General features: G+C 32.5%; 1 protein-coding gene across 2 annotated transcripts in view; it reads left to right on the top strand.

Annotated features, from left to right (window-relative positions):
- The window catches only part of LOC114342431 (uncharacterized), an 86,726-nt gene that overhangs the window by 32,841 nt on the left and 35,400 nt on the right, over positions 1-18,485 (top strand). For both annotated transcript variants that reach the window (XM_028293245.2, XM_028293252.2), the window contains exon 2: positions 18,199-18,392. In XM_028293245.2, the coding sequence (XP_028149046.1) occupies positions 18,199-18,392 (194 nt within the window). The remainder of the gene's footprint in view (positions 1-18,198; positions 18,393-18,485) is intronic.

Raw genomic sequence — 18,485 nt, forward strand, 5'->3', positions numbered from 1 at the left:
ATTTTTATTTATTAGACATGTAATAACTCTTTTATAATAGTTTTAGGAAAAAAAGTTATTCTTCATAAAAATATGTGCATGGTCTAAACCTAAAGATGCAACCATCAGTTATCCAAGTTTGTTAATTTTATACGAGGTGTGTCAAATAATATGAATTTAGAAAGAATTTTTTCACCTCATATAAAATTAACAAACTTTCATAACTGATGGTTGCAACTTGAGGTTTAGACCATGCACAGATTTTTATGAGGAATAACTTTTTTCCTAAAATTATTAATAAAAGAGTTATTACATGGCTAATAAATAAAAATGATGTTCGGAATCGGTAATTTAGGAAAATTTCAGAAATTTTTTTTTCAAGTAGAAGGCTGTTATGGCATATTTGAATATGGTTTTTAATTACAAATAACTTTTCGTAATAAAATTTTTTGATATTTTAAAATATAAAGGTAGTTTGCTCTTGAGCGAAATTCATATTTTTTGACATACCTCGTATACTGTTGAGAAAATTTGATATCTGATGATTGCATCTTAGATTTTAGACTATGCAGAGCACTTTTTAAAGAATGACTTTTTTTCGTAAAATTGATAAAAACGTTTCTCATATTGTTCCAAGTTACGCAGACACCTTGTATGTATAACATAACAAACCTTTATATTTTTGTGATGGGGAAGTTAAAAAGATTTCGAATATAAAATAAAATATAGGGTGTTCCATTTAAAAAAACATAAGTTCAGTGGCGTAGCGTGAGTGTCGGCCGCCCGGGGCGGAAGACAATTTTGCCGCCCTCTTATTTAGGTATTTTAATTTATTGTATACTATACATTACATACTTTAATAATTATAGAGAACTTTTCGGCGAGAACAGTTATCATTATTTTGCATTATACAGGTTGGATTTTAAATAAAAGTTTATCTAAGTTTTACAATCACGTATATTAATACAAAAATTCTTTTACTTTAACTAATTAGATACATTGATATAACTTAGGTATTACCGGTACCTGTCACTTAAGATTAGGTACACCTTGACGATCGACAAAATTAAATAAAATCAATTTTTAATTAGAACTGGAATGATACTATAATGTTATATTTTTATTTTTATTGAAAAGTAATATCATTTGTTAGAATTAAAAACAAAACTTGCGTCTTCAATTAACAATTTATACGTCTACTTTTTTAAGAGCAAAGTCTTTTATTGCACCGTCAATGTCTATCGCATCACACACCTCTTGCTCAATAGACAAAATAGCCAAATTAGTTAGTCTGAGCGTGTGCTCACTAGGGAGACCAAAGGACTGTATCCTCGCTCCGACCCTCGCTCCCCGGTATTTATATTTGTGAATTCTCGCATTTAAAATAATGTATTTATTTTACATAGCGATCGATAATATAGTTTCGATCGCTATGTAAAATAAATACATTATTTTAAATGCGAGAATTCACGAATATAAATACCAGGGAGCAAGGGTCGGAGCGAGGATACGGATACAATCCATTGCTCTCCGTAGTAAGCAAACCCTTAGAGTACTCATTGTCGATCTTAAATAATTTTTAATCAATTTCAACTTTGAAAAACTCCTCTCACAGCTGGCATTGCTTATAGCAACTGTGAAAAATATTCGGAACATTAACATTATTAAAATATTGGGCAGAGTATCTTCCAGCTTGGATTTAGCAATAAATTTAAATAATTCAAGCGAGTCTGCATTAATCAATTTCGTTGCCTATAGCAGCAACGAAAGTCCGCAGTCGAAGTTTTTCAAGCTTGAAACCCTGCTTGTCAATTTCGTCAGATGCGTAGTCTAGATTACATTCAGTTTTGTCTGGATCTAATAATATAGCCGGCCAGCGTTAGATAAACAAACTTATCCGTTAAATTCTGTTGCTGTTGAAAAGACTCACGAATTTCTACAATAACTCTATCCCTATCTAACGAAGAAAACAGCTTTCGTACCTCTAGTTCCGTCATCAAAAATATGCTTTCTTGTTATGCGCCTCCGAGGTTTTATGGAAACTCCAAGTTCTTCACACATATTTTTGCATAACCTACCTACAGCGCCATTTGCTCATTTCTCTCTTTTCTCTGTCAATATCATCTGCAATGCATTTACTTTCTGAGCGCACAATCTTATGTCAAGTCCCCTTGTTTGTATATATTTTTGTGCATCATTCACTTTATGTAGCATCGGTTGCCACAGGCCCAAAAAACAAAAAAAGGAAAATGACTGCATCGAAACTAGTAAAGCACCTGCATCTCTCCTAGTGTTTAAGCTTTCACCTGCGTCTGTCAGTTTTTCCAAAATGACGAGAATGTCTTTGTATTAATGCCATGTCACATTTACGGCATCGCCTTTTACACTCCACCGCGTGTCTTGAATCCTTCTTTTGCCTGTAGCTGCTATCAGAACTTCCCAACGATGTGTCGATGAGGAAAAAACGAATAGCAAAGTTCTAAAGTGCCGAAAAAAGTTGTGGTGATTGTTAGTCATAAACGGGGAATTTCGACAAGTCAGTATAGACGTTCTTGCCAGTCGCTACAAAATATCATTCAAAGAAAAAGAATTCATCGAATTCGTCACAAAATAAGTAATAATGAAAAATTCCGTGCTCCTTTCAATCGGTCCGAATTTGTAGTTGCGATAAAAATATAAAATGGTGCAAATATTTACAAAATATTTTTATTATTTATTGTTAAATTTTGCCGCCCCTAAAAAGTGCCGCCTGGGGCGGGCCGCCCCTGCCGCCCCCACTACGCTACCCCACTGCATAAGTTTGATCTGCCACTCTGTTATCGAACACCATGTAACATTCTAACTAATTTTGTAATGAGAAGCTCAAAATTGGCTGCAATTTTTATTATTAAAGTTTATTGCTAGCTATTATTATAGGGGATCTACTAAGTTTTATTACACTAACCAATCACCCTGTATTTTGAATTTAAAATTATTTTAAGAAGAAAAATTTTTTTGTCATTACTTTTTAAACCACAGAAATGTCTGGCAATAGTGCAGTCATTGAAGCTTTTTAGCTCAGAAATTTTTTAATATGAACCGATTTACATGAAATTTTGTAATTAAGCTTATCCTACCCTTAACTTTAAAAGTGATATTGAACCGAACTCCGTTTTCACCCTGGGGGTGGTTGCCACCCCTTTTCGATGGTGGAATTTTTTTTTTCAAAATAACCTCAGATATCGATAGAAGACCTAATTTTAAGCAAAAAATGTTGTATAAAGTTTTTTCAAAAACCCAATACTTTTCAAGATATTGGCAATTGAACATCCGGAATTTTCTCACGATTTTCAACAGTTTTTTGCAAATATCTCCAAAAATATGCATTTTAACGATAATATTATAATGAACAAAATTGTAGCAGGTAAAAAAAAATCAACAAATTGGTTGTTAAGAGAGTGTCCTATGTGCAATATTAAGCGAGATATTGAAGATCAAAGCCGTTTTTTATTTTGTGTGAAATTTAATCGATGTATTCAATGCCATCTAGCGGAAGGCGAATAAATTTTATGCATGCTAATGAGAAAGGATTTTATAGTGCTTAAAATAAGCTTTAAAATGAGCACTGTTAAAAGTCTTTTGTACGTAAAATGAGTGAGCTGTAATGAAGAAAAAAAAAAGGAACATCTAATGTTTTTTTTTTAAATCAATGGATTTGTTAAGTGCCATTTCCACCAAAATTAAAATTAATCGTATTTCGTCTAGAATCAACTTTAATATAAAGAGTTTGATGGATTCTACATTACATAATTTTACAATTACATTTCATATTTCTAATAATGTTTAAAAAGTAACGACAAAAAATTTTTCGTCTTAAAATAATTTTAAATTCGACATATTTACCTGTACAAGTGTGCTGCGCAGTAATGAACGCAACCTGTATCAGTAGCCAGATGGCCGGTATGGTGTTCGGGGAAGCATAGGGAATAATATATTAAAGAACCAGTTGTCTCAAAATACTTGTTTTTTCGAAGTTGCTAGCTCTTGGTCCATAAGACGAACAGAAGTTATAGGAATGAAAATATTAAATACCAACGGCCAAATAAATAAAACAAATTACAGCAATTTGATATTTGAAGCCAAAAGGTACCACTAATAAAAAAAAATTTAAATCTGCAAGAAGAAAACGTTAGTGAACTGAACATTGAAACAAAAATGGTTGAAACTGAATAGTTACTGTCGCTGCGTATATTAGGCTATTTAGACATTTTTCAATAATTTTGATTCCTTCTTCAATGTTTTCGAGAGAATTCTCTTCAAAGTATACTTTGAATATAGTGGAGAAATTACGCAATATTGACGTGCTTCTCTTTTTTAGAATCCAAAAGTGTAGAAACAGAAAATATAAATATACCTAGTAAGCAAAGGCAATCACACATCAACAAACAAGGGATAAATTAAGTAAATTCAAAAATACCTCGGGGTATGTAATACGGTTCTGTCAACTTATATAAACTTGTATATGAATAAAAATTCTGTAAAATTGCATGTTAGTAAATATATAAACAATTACAGCCAATTTTAGCTTTACGGAATTCAAACTTTAAACTTATTTTATACGCAGTGGCATAGCAAAAAAAAATTAAGAACAACAATTAATAATTAAAATCATTATTAGTATAGTATAGTTGATCCAAAAGATGGCATAACCCAGACATCCAAAGTGAAAGTTATTCTTCAACACCAAATTGTTCTATATGGTCCACACAATGTCCAGAAAAAAGTCACACCATTTTGAGCGTCGGGTTTGGGGGGAGAGGGGGGAGAAATCGGTAAATTCGTAGTTTTTTAAGTTTTTCGCCAATATTTCTAAAACTATGCGGTTTAGCATGAACAACCTTCTATACAAAATTGTTCTACATTAAATTTTAAATAAAAAAGGCCCTATGCATAATCTTTCTAAAATGAATGGTTCCAAAGTTACGGAGGTAGTATAGTATAACTGGTCCAAAAAAAGGCCTAACCCAAACATCCAAAGTAAAAGTTTTCCTTTAACACCAAAATGTTCTATATGGTCCACATATTGTTCAGTAAAAAGTTACACCATTTTGAGCGTCCGGTTTGGGAGGGAGATGGGAGAGAAGCCGGTATATTAGTAGTTTTTTTAAGTTTTTCGTCAATATTTCTAAAACTATGCTTTAGCATAAACAATGTTATATACAAAAATGTTCTACCTGAAATTCAAAACAAAGAATGTTCTATACATAATTGTTATAAAATTAACGGTTCCAGAGTTATGGAGGGTGAAAAATCGAGGTTTTCGATACTTTTTATATTTTTTGGGCGATATTTATTATATAACTATACCAAAAACCCAGACATCCAAAGTGAAAGTTATCCTCCAACACCAAATTGTTCTATATGGTCCACGTAATGTTCAGAAAAAAGTCACACCATTTTGAGCGTCGGGTTTGGGGGGAGAGGGGGGAGAAATCGGTGAATATAAAAAGTATCGAAAACCTCCACTTTTCACCCTCCGTAACTCTGGAACCGTTGATTTTATAACAATTATGTATAGAAACTTTTTTGTTTTAAATTTTATGTAGAACATTTTTCTATAGAACATTCCATACGCTAAAGCATAGTTTTAGAAATATTGACGAAAAACTTAAAAAAACTACTAATTTACCGATTTCTCCCCCATCTCCCCCCCAAACCGGACGCTCAAAATGGTGTAACTTTTTACTGAACAATATGTGGACCATATAGAACAATTTGGTGTTGAAGGAAAACTTTTACTTTGGATGTCTGGGTTAGGCCTTTTTTGGACCAATTATACTATACTACCTCCGTAACTTTGGAACCGTTCATTTTAGAAGGGTTATGCATAGGGCCTTTTTTATTTCAAATTTAATGTAGAACAATTTTGTGTAGAGGGTTGTTCATGCTAAACCGCTTTGTTTTAGAAATATTGACGAAAAACCTAAAAGCTACGAATTTGCAGATTTCTCCCCCCTCTCCCCCCCCCAAACCCGACGCTCAAAATGGTGTGACTTTTTTCTGAACATTATGTGGACCATATAGAACAATTTGGTGTTGGAGGATAACTTTCACTTTGAATGTCTGGGTTTGGGTCTAACTATACCATACTATATATCAAGCGTAAATGTGGAGCTTTAATAGTATAATACGAGGAACTGAACTAAAAGTTAGACCAATATGAAAAAAGCTAAAGAAATCGAATATATTAAAAAGAAATAGAATCGATTACCGTGAAAACCAAAAATGACAGAGAGAGAAAAATGAATATTTTTTGTCGCTAAAGAGTTCACAAAATAAAATTAAAGGTAAAATTCTTGCTCAGAAGAATATACTATTATCGCCAATAGTGGTGGTAAAAGAAATAATTATTCAGAATAAGCTCCCAATTAATAATGCCATGGAAATAAATGTAATAAACGGTGAAAATAGTTAACAGATTACGCTGTTTATGCAGGAAAGAGCATGCTAGACTCTAGGAGCAATGAAAAAAATGAAATGGGAAACCTAGGAGCCATTAGTGTATTTCTGCTAACATTTGAACCTTTGACATTTGAATGAAGACATAAAAAAGTGTTATCTCTTGTCGTTGATCCACCATGAATCCACCATCAGATATCAGCTTATTATAGTCTAAGCAGCAGATGCATTTAGAATTTTAAACTAATACGTTAGCCTTTTTATTTTTCTGCACACCATATGCCGTGTGCTTTTTCTGTAGCTTAAATTGTGAATTAAAACACCTTCGATAGCCTTTTTCCTAACTTCGAGATCAAGATCCGTCGTTTTAGTTCATGGCCATCAAAATAGATGGCACCTTTGTACGCTAACCGCTTGAGAGTGGAAGATATTCAGGAGATATTCGTTGGCTTGTCAAGTATAAATTTGTATTCAGCCCGAATGTCTGATGAATATATGAGAGCCTGGATGTTGGAATTCCATTAAAATTGATTTGGTTGTTTAAATAGTTCGAAATCATATCCCTTTTCCGCTACCCCTGTGTTCCTTTTATCGATATCGCTATCGCGGTTGAGAAATGTGAGAAAGGTCTAGTGAAGCGGTTCTCAATCTTTTTGGGTCATGTACCACCAAATACTTTTTATTATTTTTGGTACCACCTAACTGAAGCTAAGTGATCTAATTAACTATAATAGTGGTGCTGATTTTGGCTGTTTTTGCGTTTTGTGTACCACCTCAAATAATGATATGTACCACCAGTGGTACATGTACCACAGATTGAGAACCGCTGGTCTAGTGGGTACCCCACTTGAACCCGAGTTTCTTCCCCCATGGCATAAGAAAAACAGAGAGATGCATCCCGACCACTCAAGTGTGCAGACGCGAAATATTGTCGACATCGTCGATGATGTCCCGATTGTAAGTACCTTGTATTTTTGTTGTTACCTATACAGGGTGATTGATTAGTGTGAGGAAGCTCAGTAGATCTGTTATAGTAAAAGTTACAAAAAAAAGTTATTAACAAAAATTGTAGACATCTTTAAACTTCACATTTTAAAATTAGTTACAATCTTACAGGGTGTTCCATAAGATGGTGGCAGACCAAACTTATGTTTTTTTAAATAAAACACCCTGTATTTTATTTTAAATTTGAAATATGCTTCACTTCCACATAACAACAATAAAGTTTTATTATGTTATACCGGGGATTTAAAAAGTTATAACCAATATTACCTGAAAATCGTATCAAGTTTAGTATAATCAAAAAGGAGTATAGGAACATTGATCTATTGCAACCATAGTTTTTAATAATTATTAAAAATTATAAAACATATTCTTTTTCATAATATTCGTTAAATCAAATACAGGGTAAGTCAAAACGCAAGTACATTATTTTCTTGGTAATTTTAAATAGAACACCCTGCATTTTATATCTCTATCGAAAAGTACTACTATCGTACTTCAAATTTTATGAAGTACTCCCTATACCTAAAGTTATCAGTTTTCTAGATATTTTTATTTTTCCATCAAAGTATTAATTTGGTAGATATTTTAACGTTTACCAATAATTATTGTGAGTTAGCCATGATTGATTTGTCAGAAACTGACAGTTTGAAATTATTGTTTATTAATTCAGTATTGGGGTACACCGTAAATACGCAACAATTATTAATTAGTAATTCCGTAATTAATTCAATTTAAATTAGCAATAATGAATTTTACTACTGATGAAATGGTAGATATGATCTAATGATTTTGGGAGAATGCAATAAAAATTCATTACTATCAGCTACAATTTATCAAGAACGGTGTCCAGATAGGCGGCAAACTAGACAAGATACATTTGAAAAATTGAAAGATCGATTTAACTGCACTGGTTCAGTGAATTATGAAAAACATGAACGAACAAAAACTAGTGTGACAGAGGAAAAGGAAATGAGTGTGCTGATGGCAATTACAGAAAACCCACACACAAGTATAAGGAGTATTTCCGATGAACAAGAACTTATTTACTACTCTGTTTAAAACATTCTATCTAAAAACAAGATGCACCCTTATCATATTCAAAAGCACCCATAAATAAATAATGATGATTTTCAGAAACGACTAGTATGTTGTGAATGGGCCTTAAAAAATTAATGAGCAGAGAGATTTTTTTGATTATGTCCTATTTGGTGATGAAGCTACATGCCATCGAAACGGTTCTGTTAATAGGCATAACTTTCACTACTATTCAACAAGTAATCCATACCACATAGTAACACATAGTCAAACAAGATGGTCTCTAAAGGTATCGTCGGTAACCATGTAGTAGGACAATATTTTTTTGAAGATAACTTAAATGGTGAAATTTATTTAGATTTTATCGTAAATCAGTTACCGATATTATTAGAAGAAGTTCCAGTTAATATACGCGAACAAATGTGGTTTCTACATGACAGTGCTTCTGCGCACCACAACGAATTAGTACGTGCTGAACTGAATGATCAGTTTTTTTGGGTTACGTTAAGAACGAAGTATGTAAAATACCTCCAACAACAAGGGATGATATGAAAAATAGAATCCGAATTGCATTTTAAAATATTTCTTTACAAATGCTTAGTAATGTAAGCTACTCTTTCAATGACCGCTTTCAAGTATGCATAAATGTTTTGGGAGGTCATTATGAACACCTTACTTAAGTAAGATAAGTTAAAATTACTGTTGTTTTTTATTTTTCTATGTGTTGTTATTTTTTTTAATTTTCCGTCGGTTATTTTTTATAAATTTTATTTGAAATAAATTGTTTTCTTTTCTGTGTCGTTATTTCGTTACAGAATTAATAAACAATAATGTCAAACTGTCAGTTTCTGACAAATCAATCATGGCCAACTCACAATAATTATTGGTAAACGTTAAAATATCTACCAAATTAATACTTTGATAGAAAAATAAAAATATCTAGAAAACTGATAACTTTAGGTATAGGAAGTACTTCATAAAATTTGAAGTACGATAGTAGTACTTTTCGATACAGATATAAAATACAGGGTGTTCTATTTAAAATTACCAAGAAAATAATGTACTTCCGTTTTGACTTACCCTGTATTTGATTTAACGAATATTATGAAAACGAATATGTTTTATAATTTTTAATAATTATTAAAAAACTATGGTTGGAATAGATCAATGTTCCTATACTCCTTTTTAATTATACAGGGAGTTAAACTTGATACGATTTTCAGGTAATATTGGTTATAACTTTTTAAATACCCGTTGTGTGATGTGGAAGTGAAGTAGATTTCAAATTTAAAATAAAATACAGGGTTTTCCATTTAAAAAAACATAAGTTTGGTCTGCCGCCATCTTATGGAACACCCTGTAAGATTGTAACTAATTTTAAAATGTGGAGTTTAAAGATGCCTACAATTTTTGTTAATAACTTTTTTTTGTAGTTTTTACTATAACAGATCTACTGAACTTCCTCACACTAATCAATCACCCTGTATATTTCCTTTGTTATCGTTTTGAATTATTTGGCAACAAACCAATTTAAATGTGTGTATTATTGCGCCTACTGAGAAAAGTCCACTTTCTTTCCATATTAGCTATTTGAAGGCAATAGCAGGGGTTGTAATTAGTATTTTTATTGCTTGTTTTGATTTTATTACTTGTTTCGTTCAATACCTGCTATTAGTAAACAAACACTGGAATGACGTCATAAAACTCTGTTGATTATCAATTCAAACACGAGAGGTCGACGAATTGGTCTCCTTTTAGCCATATATTGACTTATCGATCATCATCATCATTACCCTGTTTTAAGTCCTGCAGTTTATTAGGCATCCCTATTTATATCCAGAGTGCACGGTATTGTGCATTATAGATCCACTTTTTCGTCATCTGTCACAGTTCATCTTGCCATCGTGTAGGTGGTCTTCTTCTGCTTCGATTATCTGTTCTTGGTCTCCATTCGGTTAACTTGCGTATCCACCTTCCATCCTTCATCATTACCACGTGGCCAGCCCGTTTCCATTTCAATCTGCAAGCTCTCTTCATAACATATGTAACTCTTTTTTTGTGTAGTTTTCACTACAGTATATCTCCTTTTTTGTATAATGGGATTGTGGATAATTTCCAGTGCATCATTCTCCTGGAATTTGTTCTTCGTTTAAGACAATTACTGTTCAGATTTTATGTATAAGGACTTTAAAAAGTTCTGTAAACTTTTTCCATTCTTCGATCCCTGGTCGTTTTCATGAGGCATCTTATTGCATCTCTTACTTACACCATTGAAGAAGTTCTATTGAGTTGTTGTTTCTTGTCCTGGTCCTTTTAGAAGATGCATCATATTCGACTAAGCAGCAAATATTACAAAAACAAATACTTTGATACATATATGATTAATTTATTATGACTATCAATTTATTTATATTAAAAATTCTGTAAAACACTTGCTTCACAAATTGTTTACGTTTAAAACAATTCCACTAAAAAATGTGTTCAAACCAACCGCAATAAAAATAGACTATTACATAAGGTTACCATATTAAGAAAACAAGTAGGATTTTCCTCCAAAAAAAATTTCCCACAGTGACGTACATGTTTGACTTCATTATATTTACATTGTTACATTTAGTTTACATTTTTTTTAATTAGTCATTTTATATATTATTTTATTAGTAAAAAAATCGATGAACACTAGTTGAGAAGATATTTATAGAATAAAGATTATTCTATAACAGACGTCTATGCATTTCATGTAATGTTTCGTAGACCAGAATTTAATTTGCTAAAAAATGTTAAGGTGTAATAAGGTTAGCACAAATTTTTAAGATATGATAAAAAGTCTTGTTAATAGACTTCGCCAAAGATAATAATCTGATTGTTAAGAGCACTTACTTTCAACGTAAAGATATACATAAAGTCACATGGAAAAGTAATCGACCAAATCGCAATGTGGCAATATGAAGAAATGTAATAGTCCAGAAAGCCACTGCGCATCCGCTAGGAAAAATATTCTAATTCGGATTTTTTGCACAATCTTACTCAAAAAGTAAAAGTAAAAGTCTTACTCAATAATTTTAACAAATTTGCATGTTGCCAAGACCAAAAGTTGGTCAAACATTTTTTAAACGTTTTTTTTTGTTTTTTTTTAAATTACTTTTTTTGCATGGAACAAAATTTTTTTAGGTTTTTTGGATCATTCCAAACAGAAAAGGTCTTTAGTGACTTTTCTCTAAAGTTGATAGTTTTTGACATATAAGCGATTAAAAATTGAAAAATTGCGAAATCGGCCATTTTTAACCCTCAAAAACTATGTGAAAAACTGCAAATTTGAATGTTGCCAAGGTAGGTAAATATTCTTTAAACATCGATTGATGAAATCCCGAAGAGTTTTTTGCAATACAATATCAAAAACCCGTTTGTTTTTTAATTGCCAAGTGCGCGACACTATTTTCCACTGTTGCATGTGTATGCAGTATGGTGCAAATGAAAGGAATAAATTCGTTATTTCGTAAACTGGCGACTTTAAGGAAAAATCCCGAAACAGGTCGATTTTTATTTTCAAGTTATCATATTGTGACATATATGGTATACTAGTGACGTCATCCATCTGGGCGTGATGACGTAATCGATGATTTTTTTAAATGAGAATAGGGGTCGTGTGCTAGCTCATTTGAAAGGTTCTTCAATTCTCTATTCATTAATATAAACATTTACATAATTATTTATACAGGGTGTCCACTAATTTAATTTTTTTGTCAATTTGCCAAATGATTTAATTTAATAAAAAAATTTTGGACACCCTGTATAAATAATTATGTATATGTTTATATTACTGAATAGAGAATTAAAGAACCTTTCAAATGAGCCAGCACACGACCCGTATTCTCATTTAAAAAAATCATCGATTACGTCATCACGCCCAGATGGATGACGTCACTAATATACTATATATGCCACAATATCATAACTTAAAAATAAAAACCGACCTGTTTTGGGATTTTTCCTTAAAGTCACCGGTTTACGAAATAACGAATTTATTCCTTTCATTTGCACCATACTGTATACACATGCAACGGTGGAAAATAGTGTCGCGCACGCTTAAAAAGCAAAGCGGTTTTTGATATTGTATTACAAAAAACTCTTCGGGATTTCATCAATCGATGTTTAAAGAATATCTACTTACCGTGGCAACATTCAAATTTTCAGTCTTTCACATAGTTTTTGAGGGTTAAAAAGGCCGATTTCGCAATTTTTCAATTTTTAATCGCTTATATGTCAAAAACTATCAACTTTAGAGAAAAGTCACTAAAGACCTTTTCTGTTTGGAATGATCCAAAAAACCTAAAAAAAATTTGTTCCATAAAAAAAAATAATTTTAGGAAAAAACAAAAAAAAAACGTTTAAAAAATTTTTGACACACTTTTGGTCCTGGCAACATGCAAATTTGTTAAAAGGGGTCCTTTTTGAGTAAGATTGTGCAACAAATCCGAAGTAGAATATTTTTCCTAGCGGATGCGCAGTGGCTTTCTGGACTATAAAAGAATGGGCAACAGTCAAATAGTCGAGAATTTTATAAATCGCTGTCAAACGACAACAGGGGCTTTATACCTCACTGCATGTCTGAACTCAGAAAAAATAATTCTGAATTAATAATCAACGCTGCTCCACCCATGGCAAAAATATTTCAGAAATTTACTAAATACAGGGTGTTTCATTAATAATTGTCCATATAGTACCTAACTGGAGAAACCTTAGCACAAAATACGAAGATTTAACCTAAAACACTTAAATAAAATGTGGTTCCTAATCTATAAAATTTAAAAATTATTTCTACCCAGAACTTTAAAACTATGTGGCGTATCCTTATCATACTTGGCAGAATCCTACATCCTACTAAATTAAGATAAATAAGCGTTTCTAGCTACTACCAGAGGCGTACGACAGGGGATAGTGGCTGGTTGACCCTTCCCAAATTGTACGCCACTGACTAAATTGCTATTTTAGTGTAATGTTTTGATTTTACAATACTTTTTATGTAAATAATATACTCTTCACTCGTAACAATAAAATGATTAGTTTTCGAGATATTTGAAATTAATGGTCCAAGAGCTGTGAGACATTTTTGAGTAGGTATTTTAAGCAACCTGAAAATTTTTCAGGTGACTCTTCCATGATAGCCTAATACAAAAATGCCGGTCTGGCTGGAGGGTAGCGGTTATTTTCCCCAAAAATCCCCCCCAAATTAAAAAAAAAAAGGGTAAAAATTGTTATTACAAAAAATATCATTGACGTGACTTTAAAGTACATTTAAATATTCAAATAGATATAAAGAAAATAAACAGGCCAGGCGATTTGAGGGCGATTTTAACTTTGCAAGATACTTGCATGGGCGCCTAAGGATTATTTTCAGGGGATGCATCTGAACTTCAGAAGATTTCATCTGAATCTGTACATACTATTAACAAGTATAAAATATACAACTATACATGCAAAGCTATGCACATTCCTTCCGGACAGGGAAGTACAATTATTATTTTGACAGGGTATTTTTTAATATTAAAAATAAATATTCTAGAAAAGACAGAATTTTTTTTGGTGAAATTTTCCAACTGCCATGTGATCAAACAAATTACGCGTACATATAAATGAAAAGCGCTATAGGTAAGCAGCAGTGTGAGAAAGAGCGTATACCGATAGCTGTTTGCGTTCTCTGTTGTACCTGAGCGAGTCCGTTCGCTCTAGAAAAATCACGTGACCTGGCGATCCCATGTTGTTGTGCCTCGAAACGTTACGAGTAATTATTATATATCATAGTTTTTTAAGTAACTTTTTCTTAATTAAAGGAAAATAATACGTACTATACAATAGATTTTGCAAATATGATAGAAAAAACAGATTTATTATTATAAATATATAGGTAGAAAATTATAAAAGTATAAACTAAATTAATTCTGTGTCCGAATCTTGTACTTCTTCTTCAAACTCCTCATCTGAGCTTAAATACTCACTGTGTTCTTCTTCGTCAGACTCCCCTCGAGACTCAGATTCCTCTTCTACATGATCTGTAAATAGTTGTAATATGTATTTAGAATTAATTAAAAATTAATTAGCGATAATTTAATTGAATTACTACGTATTCTCTGTCCTTTTATACGGAGTCGAAGCCTGGACAATCACGGGCGCATCTGAAGAAAGACTTGCCATTGTTGAGATGTGCTGTTATTGAATAATGTAAAAAATATCATGAACACAACACGTAACAAACACGGAAACATTAAGAAAGATGAAAAAGGCAAAAGAAATACTCAACACTATAAAGGAAAGAAAAATGAGCCAAAATAAATATTCATTCTCTTCTTCTTCGTCAGACTCCCCTCGAGACTCAGATTCCTCTTCTACCTGATCTGTAAATAGTTGTAAATATGTATTTAGAATTAATTAAAAATTAATGTATAACTAATACTTAATACTTTTCCTTATATTATAAATTACATCACGTTTTTATTTCTTAGTATATGACCAAAGTAGCTCATTTTTCTTTCCTTCATAGTGTTGAGTATTTTTTTAACTTTTTATCTTTATTAATATTTCCGTGTTTGTTACGTGTTGTGTCCATGATATTTTTTACATTATTCGATAACACCACATCTCAACAATGGCAAGTCTATCTTCAGATGCGCCCGTGATTCTCCAGGCTTCGACTCCGTATAAAAGGACAGAGAATACGTAGCAACTCAATTAATTAATCACTAATTAATTTTTAATTAATTCTAAATACATGTTACAACTATTTACAGATCATGTAGAAGAGGAATCTGAGTCACAAGGGGAGTCTGATGAAGAAGAAGACAGTGAATATTTAAGCTCAGATGAGGAGTTTGAAGAAGAAGTACAAGATTCGGACACAGAATCAATTTAGTTTATACTTTTATACTTTTCTACCTATATCTTTATAATAATAAATCTGTCTTTTTCTATCATATTTGCAAAATCTATTGTATAGTACGTATTATTTTCCTTTAATTAAGAAAAAGTTAGTTAAAAAACTATAATATATAATAATTACTCTGACGTTTCGAGGCACAACAACATGGGATCGCCAGGTAACGTGATTTTTCTCGAGCGAACGGACTCGCTCAGGTACAACAGAGGACGCAAACAGCTATCGGTATACGCTCTTTCTCACACTCTTGTTTACCTATAGCGCTTTTCATTTATATGCACGCGTAATTTGTTCGATCACATGGCAGTTGGAAAATTTCACCAAAAAAAAGCTGTCTTTTTAGAATATTTATTTTTAATATTAAAAAATACCCTGTCAAAATAATAATTGTACTTCCCTGTCCTGAAGGAATGTACATAGCTTTGCATGTATAGTTGTATATTTTATACTCGTTAATAGTATGTACAGATTCAGATGAAATCTTCTGAAGTTCAGATGCATCCCCTGAAAATAATCCTGGGGCGCCCATGCAAGTATCTTGCAGAGTTAAAATCGCCCTCAAATCGCCTGGCCTGCTTATTTTCTTTATATTTAAATATTTAAATTTACTTTAAAGTCACGTCAATGATATTTTTTGTAATAACAATTTTTACCCTTTTTTTAATTTTGGGGGGGATTTTTGGGGAAAATAACCGCTACCCTCCAGCCAGACCGGCATTTTTGTATTAGGCTATCATGGAAGAGTCACCTGAAAAATTTTCAGGTTGCCTAAAATACCTACTCAAAAATGTCTCACAGCTCTTATACTAGACACAATACATTAATCAAAATATCCGTGTCGTTTCATTTTTAACTTTAAAGATCTCGAAAACTAATGACTTTATAGCTACGAATGAAGAGTATATTATTTTCATAGAAAGTATTGGAGAATCCAAAAATTGAACTAAAATAGCAATTCCGCCAATGGCGTAGAATTTGGAAAGGGTCAACCATTCACTTTCCCCTTCCTACGTCTCTGGTAATAGCCAGAAACGTTAGTTTAACATAATTTAGTAGTTTGTATAGCACCTATACTTTCTGCCAAGTATGAAAAGGATACGTGGAATAGTTTTAAAATGGTGAGCAAATATATTTTTTAAATTTTTAGATAAAACACCCTGTAACTCAGTAAGGAACCACATTTTATTTATAAAGTTTACAGTAAAGTAACATTTTTATTTATTAAGTGTTTTAGGTTAAATCTTCGTATTTTGTGCTAAGGTTTCTCCAGTTACTATATGGACAATTATTAATGAAATACCCTGTATACATCAACAGGAAGTGCGTGGAGAGGACATATCCCTTTTAGGGTGGACCTACCGGTAGGAGATCTAAACATATTGGTACGGTTTCTTAAGTACGGAGAAGAAACTTTACATAGACAATTACAAAACTAATAACACTTCATTGGTACGAAGAGAAAATACCAACAAACAGACACGAAAGTATAATAATCCCCATCCATAAAAAGAGAGACAAAACCAAGTGCTCTAATTATAGAGACATCTCCCTCCTCAACACGGCGCACCAAATTTTATCGGACATCCTATTAAGTAGGTTAACGTCTTTTGTAGAAAATGTCTTAGGGGAATACCAAGCCAGATTCAGAAAAAATAGACCGATTTCTATTGACTTCTCCTAGTTTTTGTCTCTCAAAGTTAGGCCAAGTAAGTATGGATCTTTCCATTTTTCGTTGTGCTACTTGTAATTTTCTTATTGATGTTTTAGTCAATGTCAGTGTTTCAGCTCCATAAGTAAGCACCGGAAGTATGCACTGGTTAAATGCTTTTCTTTTTAGCTTTATTGGGATGTTTTCCTTGAACACGTCTCTTAGTTTGCCATACGCTGCCCATCCCAAAGCTATTCTTCTAGATAATTCGCATGTTTGGTTGTCTCTACTTATCTGTATTTCGTGGCCCAGATAGATGTATTTGTCAACTGTTTCGATATGGCAGCCCTACAGTTTCAATGGTCCGCTAGGTACTAAATTGGTCATCATTCTCGTTTTCCCAAGGTTTATTTCCAACCCTACTTTTTGAGAAACTCATAGTTCTTGCAGCATTTCGTGGGCTTCCTTTGTCGTCGGTTATTAGAACTATATCATCTGCAAATCGTAGGTGGTTCAGCCTTTCGCCATCGACATTTAAACATCTGTTTTCCCATTCTAACATCTGGAATGCATGCTGCATTACGGCATTGAATAGTTTTGGTGACATGTTGTCTCCTTATCTAACTCCCCTTATTAGTTTTATTTTTTAAGTTTGGGTATGGAGGTTTATTGCTGTTGTGGCATTTGCATATATATGTTGAATAATGTTGGAATATCTGTAGTCGATTCTACAATCTCTCAAAGCTCTTAAGATGGCTACCATTTCGATAGTGTCAAACGCTTTTTTATAGTCAACAAATACCAGAACCAGCGGCCGGTTGTACTCCACAGTTTTTTAGATCAGGACCTTCAGACAAATCAGATGATCATTTGTACCATACCCCTGGCGGAAACCTGCCTGCTCTCTCGGTTGGCATGCCTCCAGTTTGTTCTCAATTCTGGCAGGGATTATTCGAGCAAACACTTTATACAGGTGGTTTAGAAGACTAATTGGCCTATAGTTTTCGAGGTCTGTTTGATAAACAGACGGGTTGATAAACAAGCGGGTAGTAATTTTTCGATTTTAAAACTCTTCGTTTACTGGAGTAATAAATATACAAAAATTAATGTTTTAAAAATTGTTTAAATAATTTTGCAGTTTTTAAATTAATTTTTTTTTCAGAACTCCTTTTACTGGAAAGCAACTACAGGGACCAAGGACCATACAAATTCGAAGACTTTTTCTGGACTGGATCAGGAGATGGACCTGACGACGATCAGAACTGGGGCTCCGAAGAAAATCCATCGACTATTTATAAGACAAAAACTGTTGTTACTACTGTGTTCATCGAATCACCCCATTCTGCATACAATGAGGTCAGTATTACAATAAACATTAAAAAAATATAAATATGGATAAATAAAAAATAAAAATGTATACCATTTTGATTCAGTTGCAATATGAAGCCA

This window comes from Diabrotica virgifera, chromosome 3 (genome assembly GCF_917563875.1).
Source record: "Diabrotica virgifera virgifera chromosome 3, PGI_DIABVI_V3a".
NCBI classification, from domain to species: domain Eukaryota; kingdom Metazoa; phylum Arthropoda; class Insecta; order Coleoptera; family Chrysomelidae; genus Diabrotica; species Diabrotica virgifera.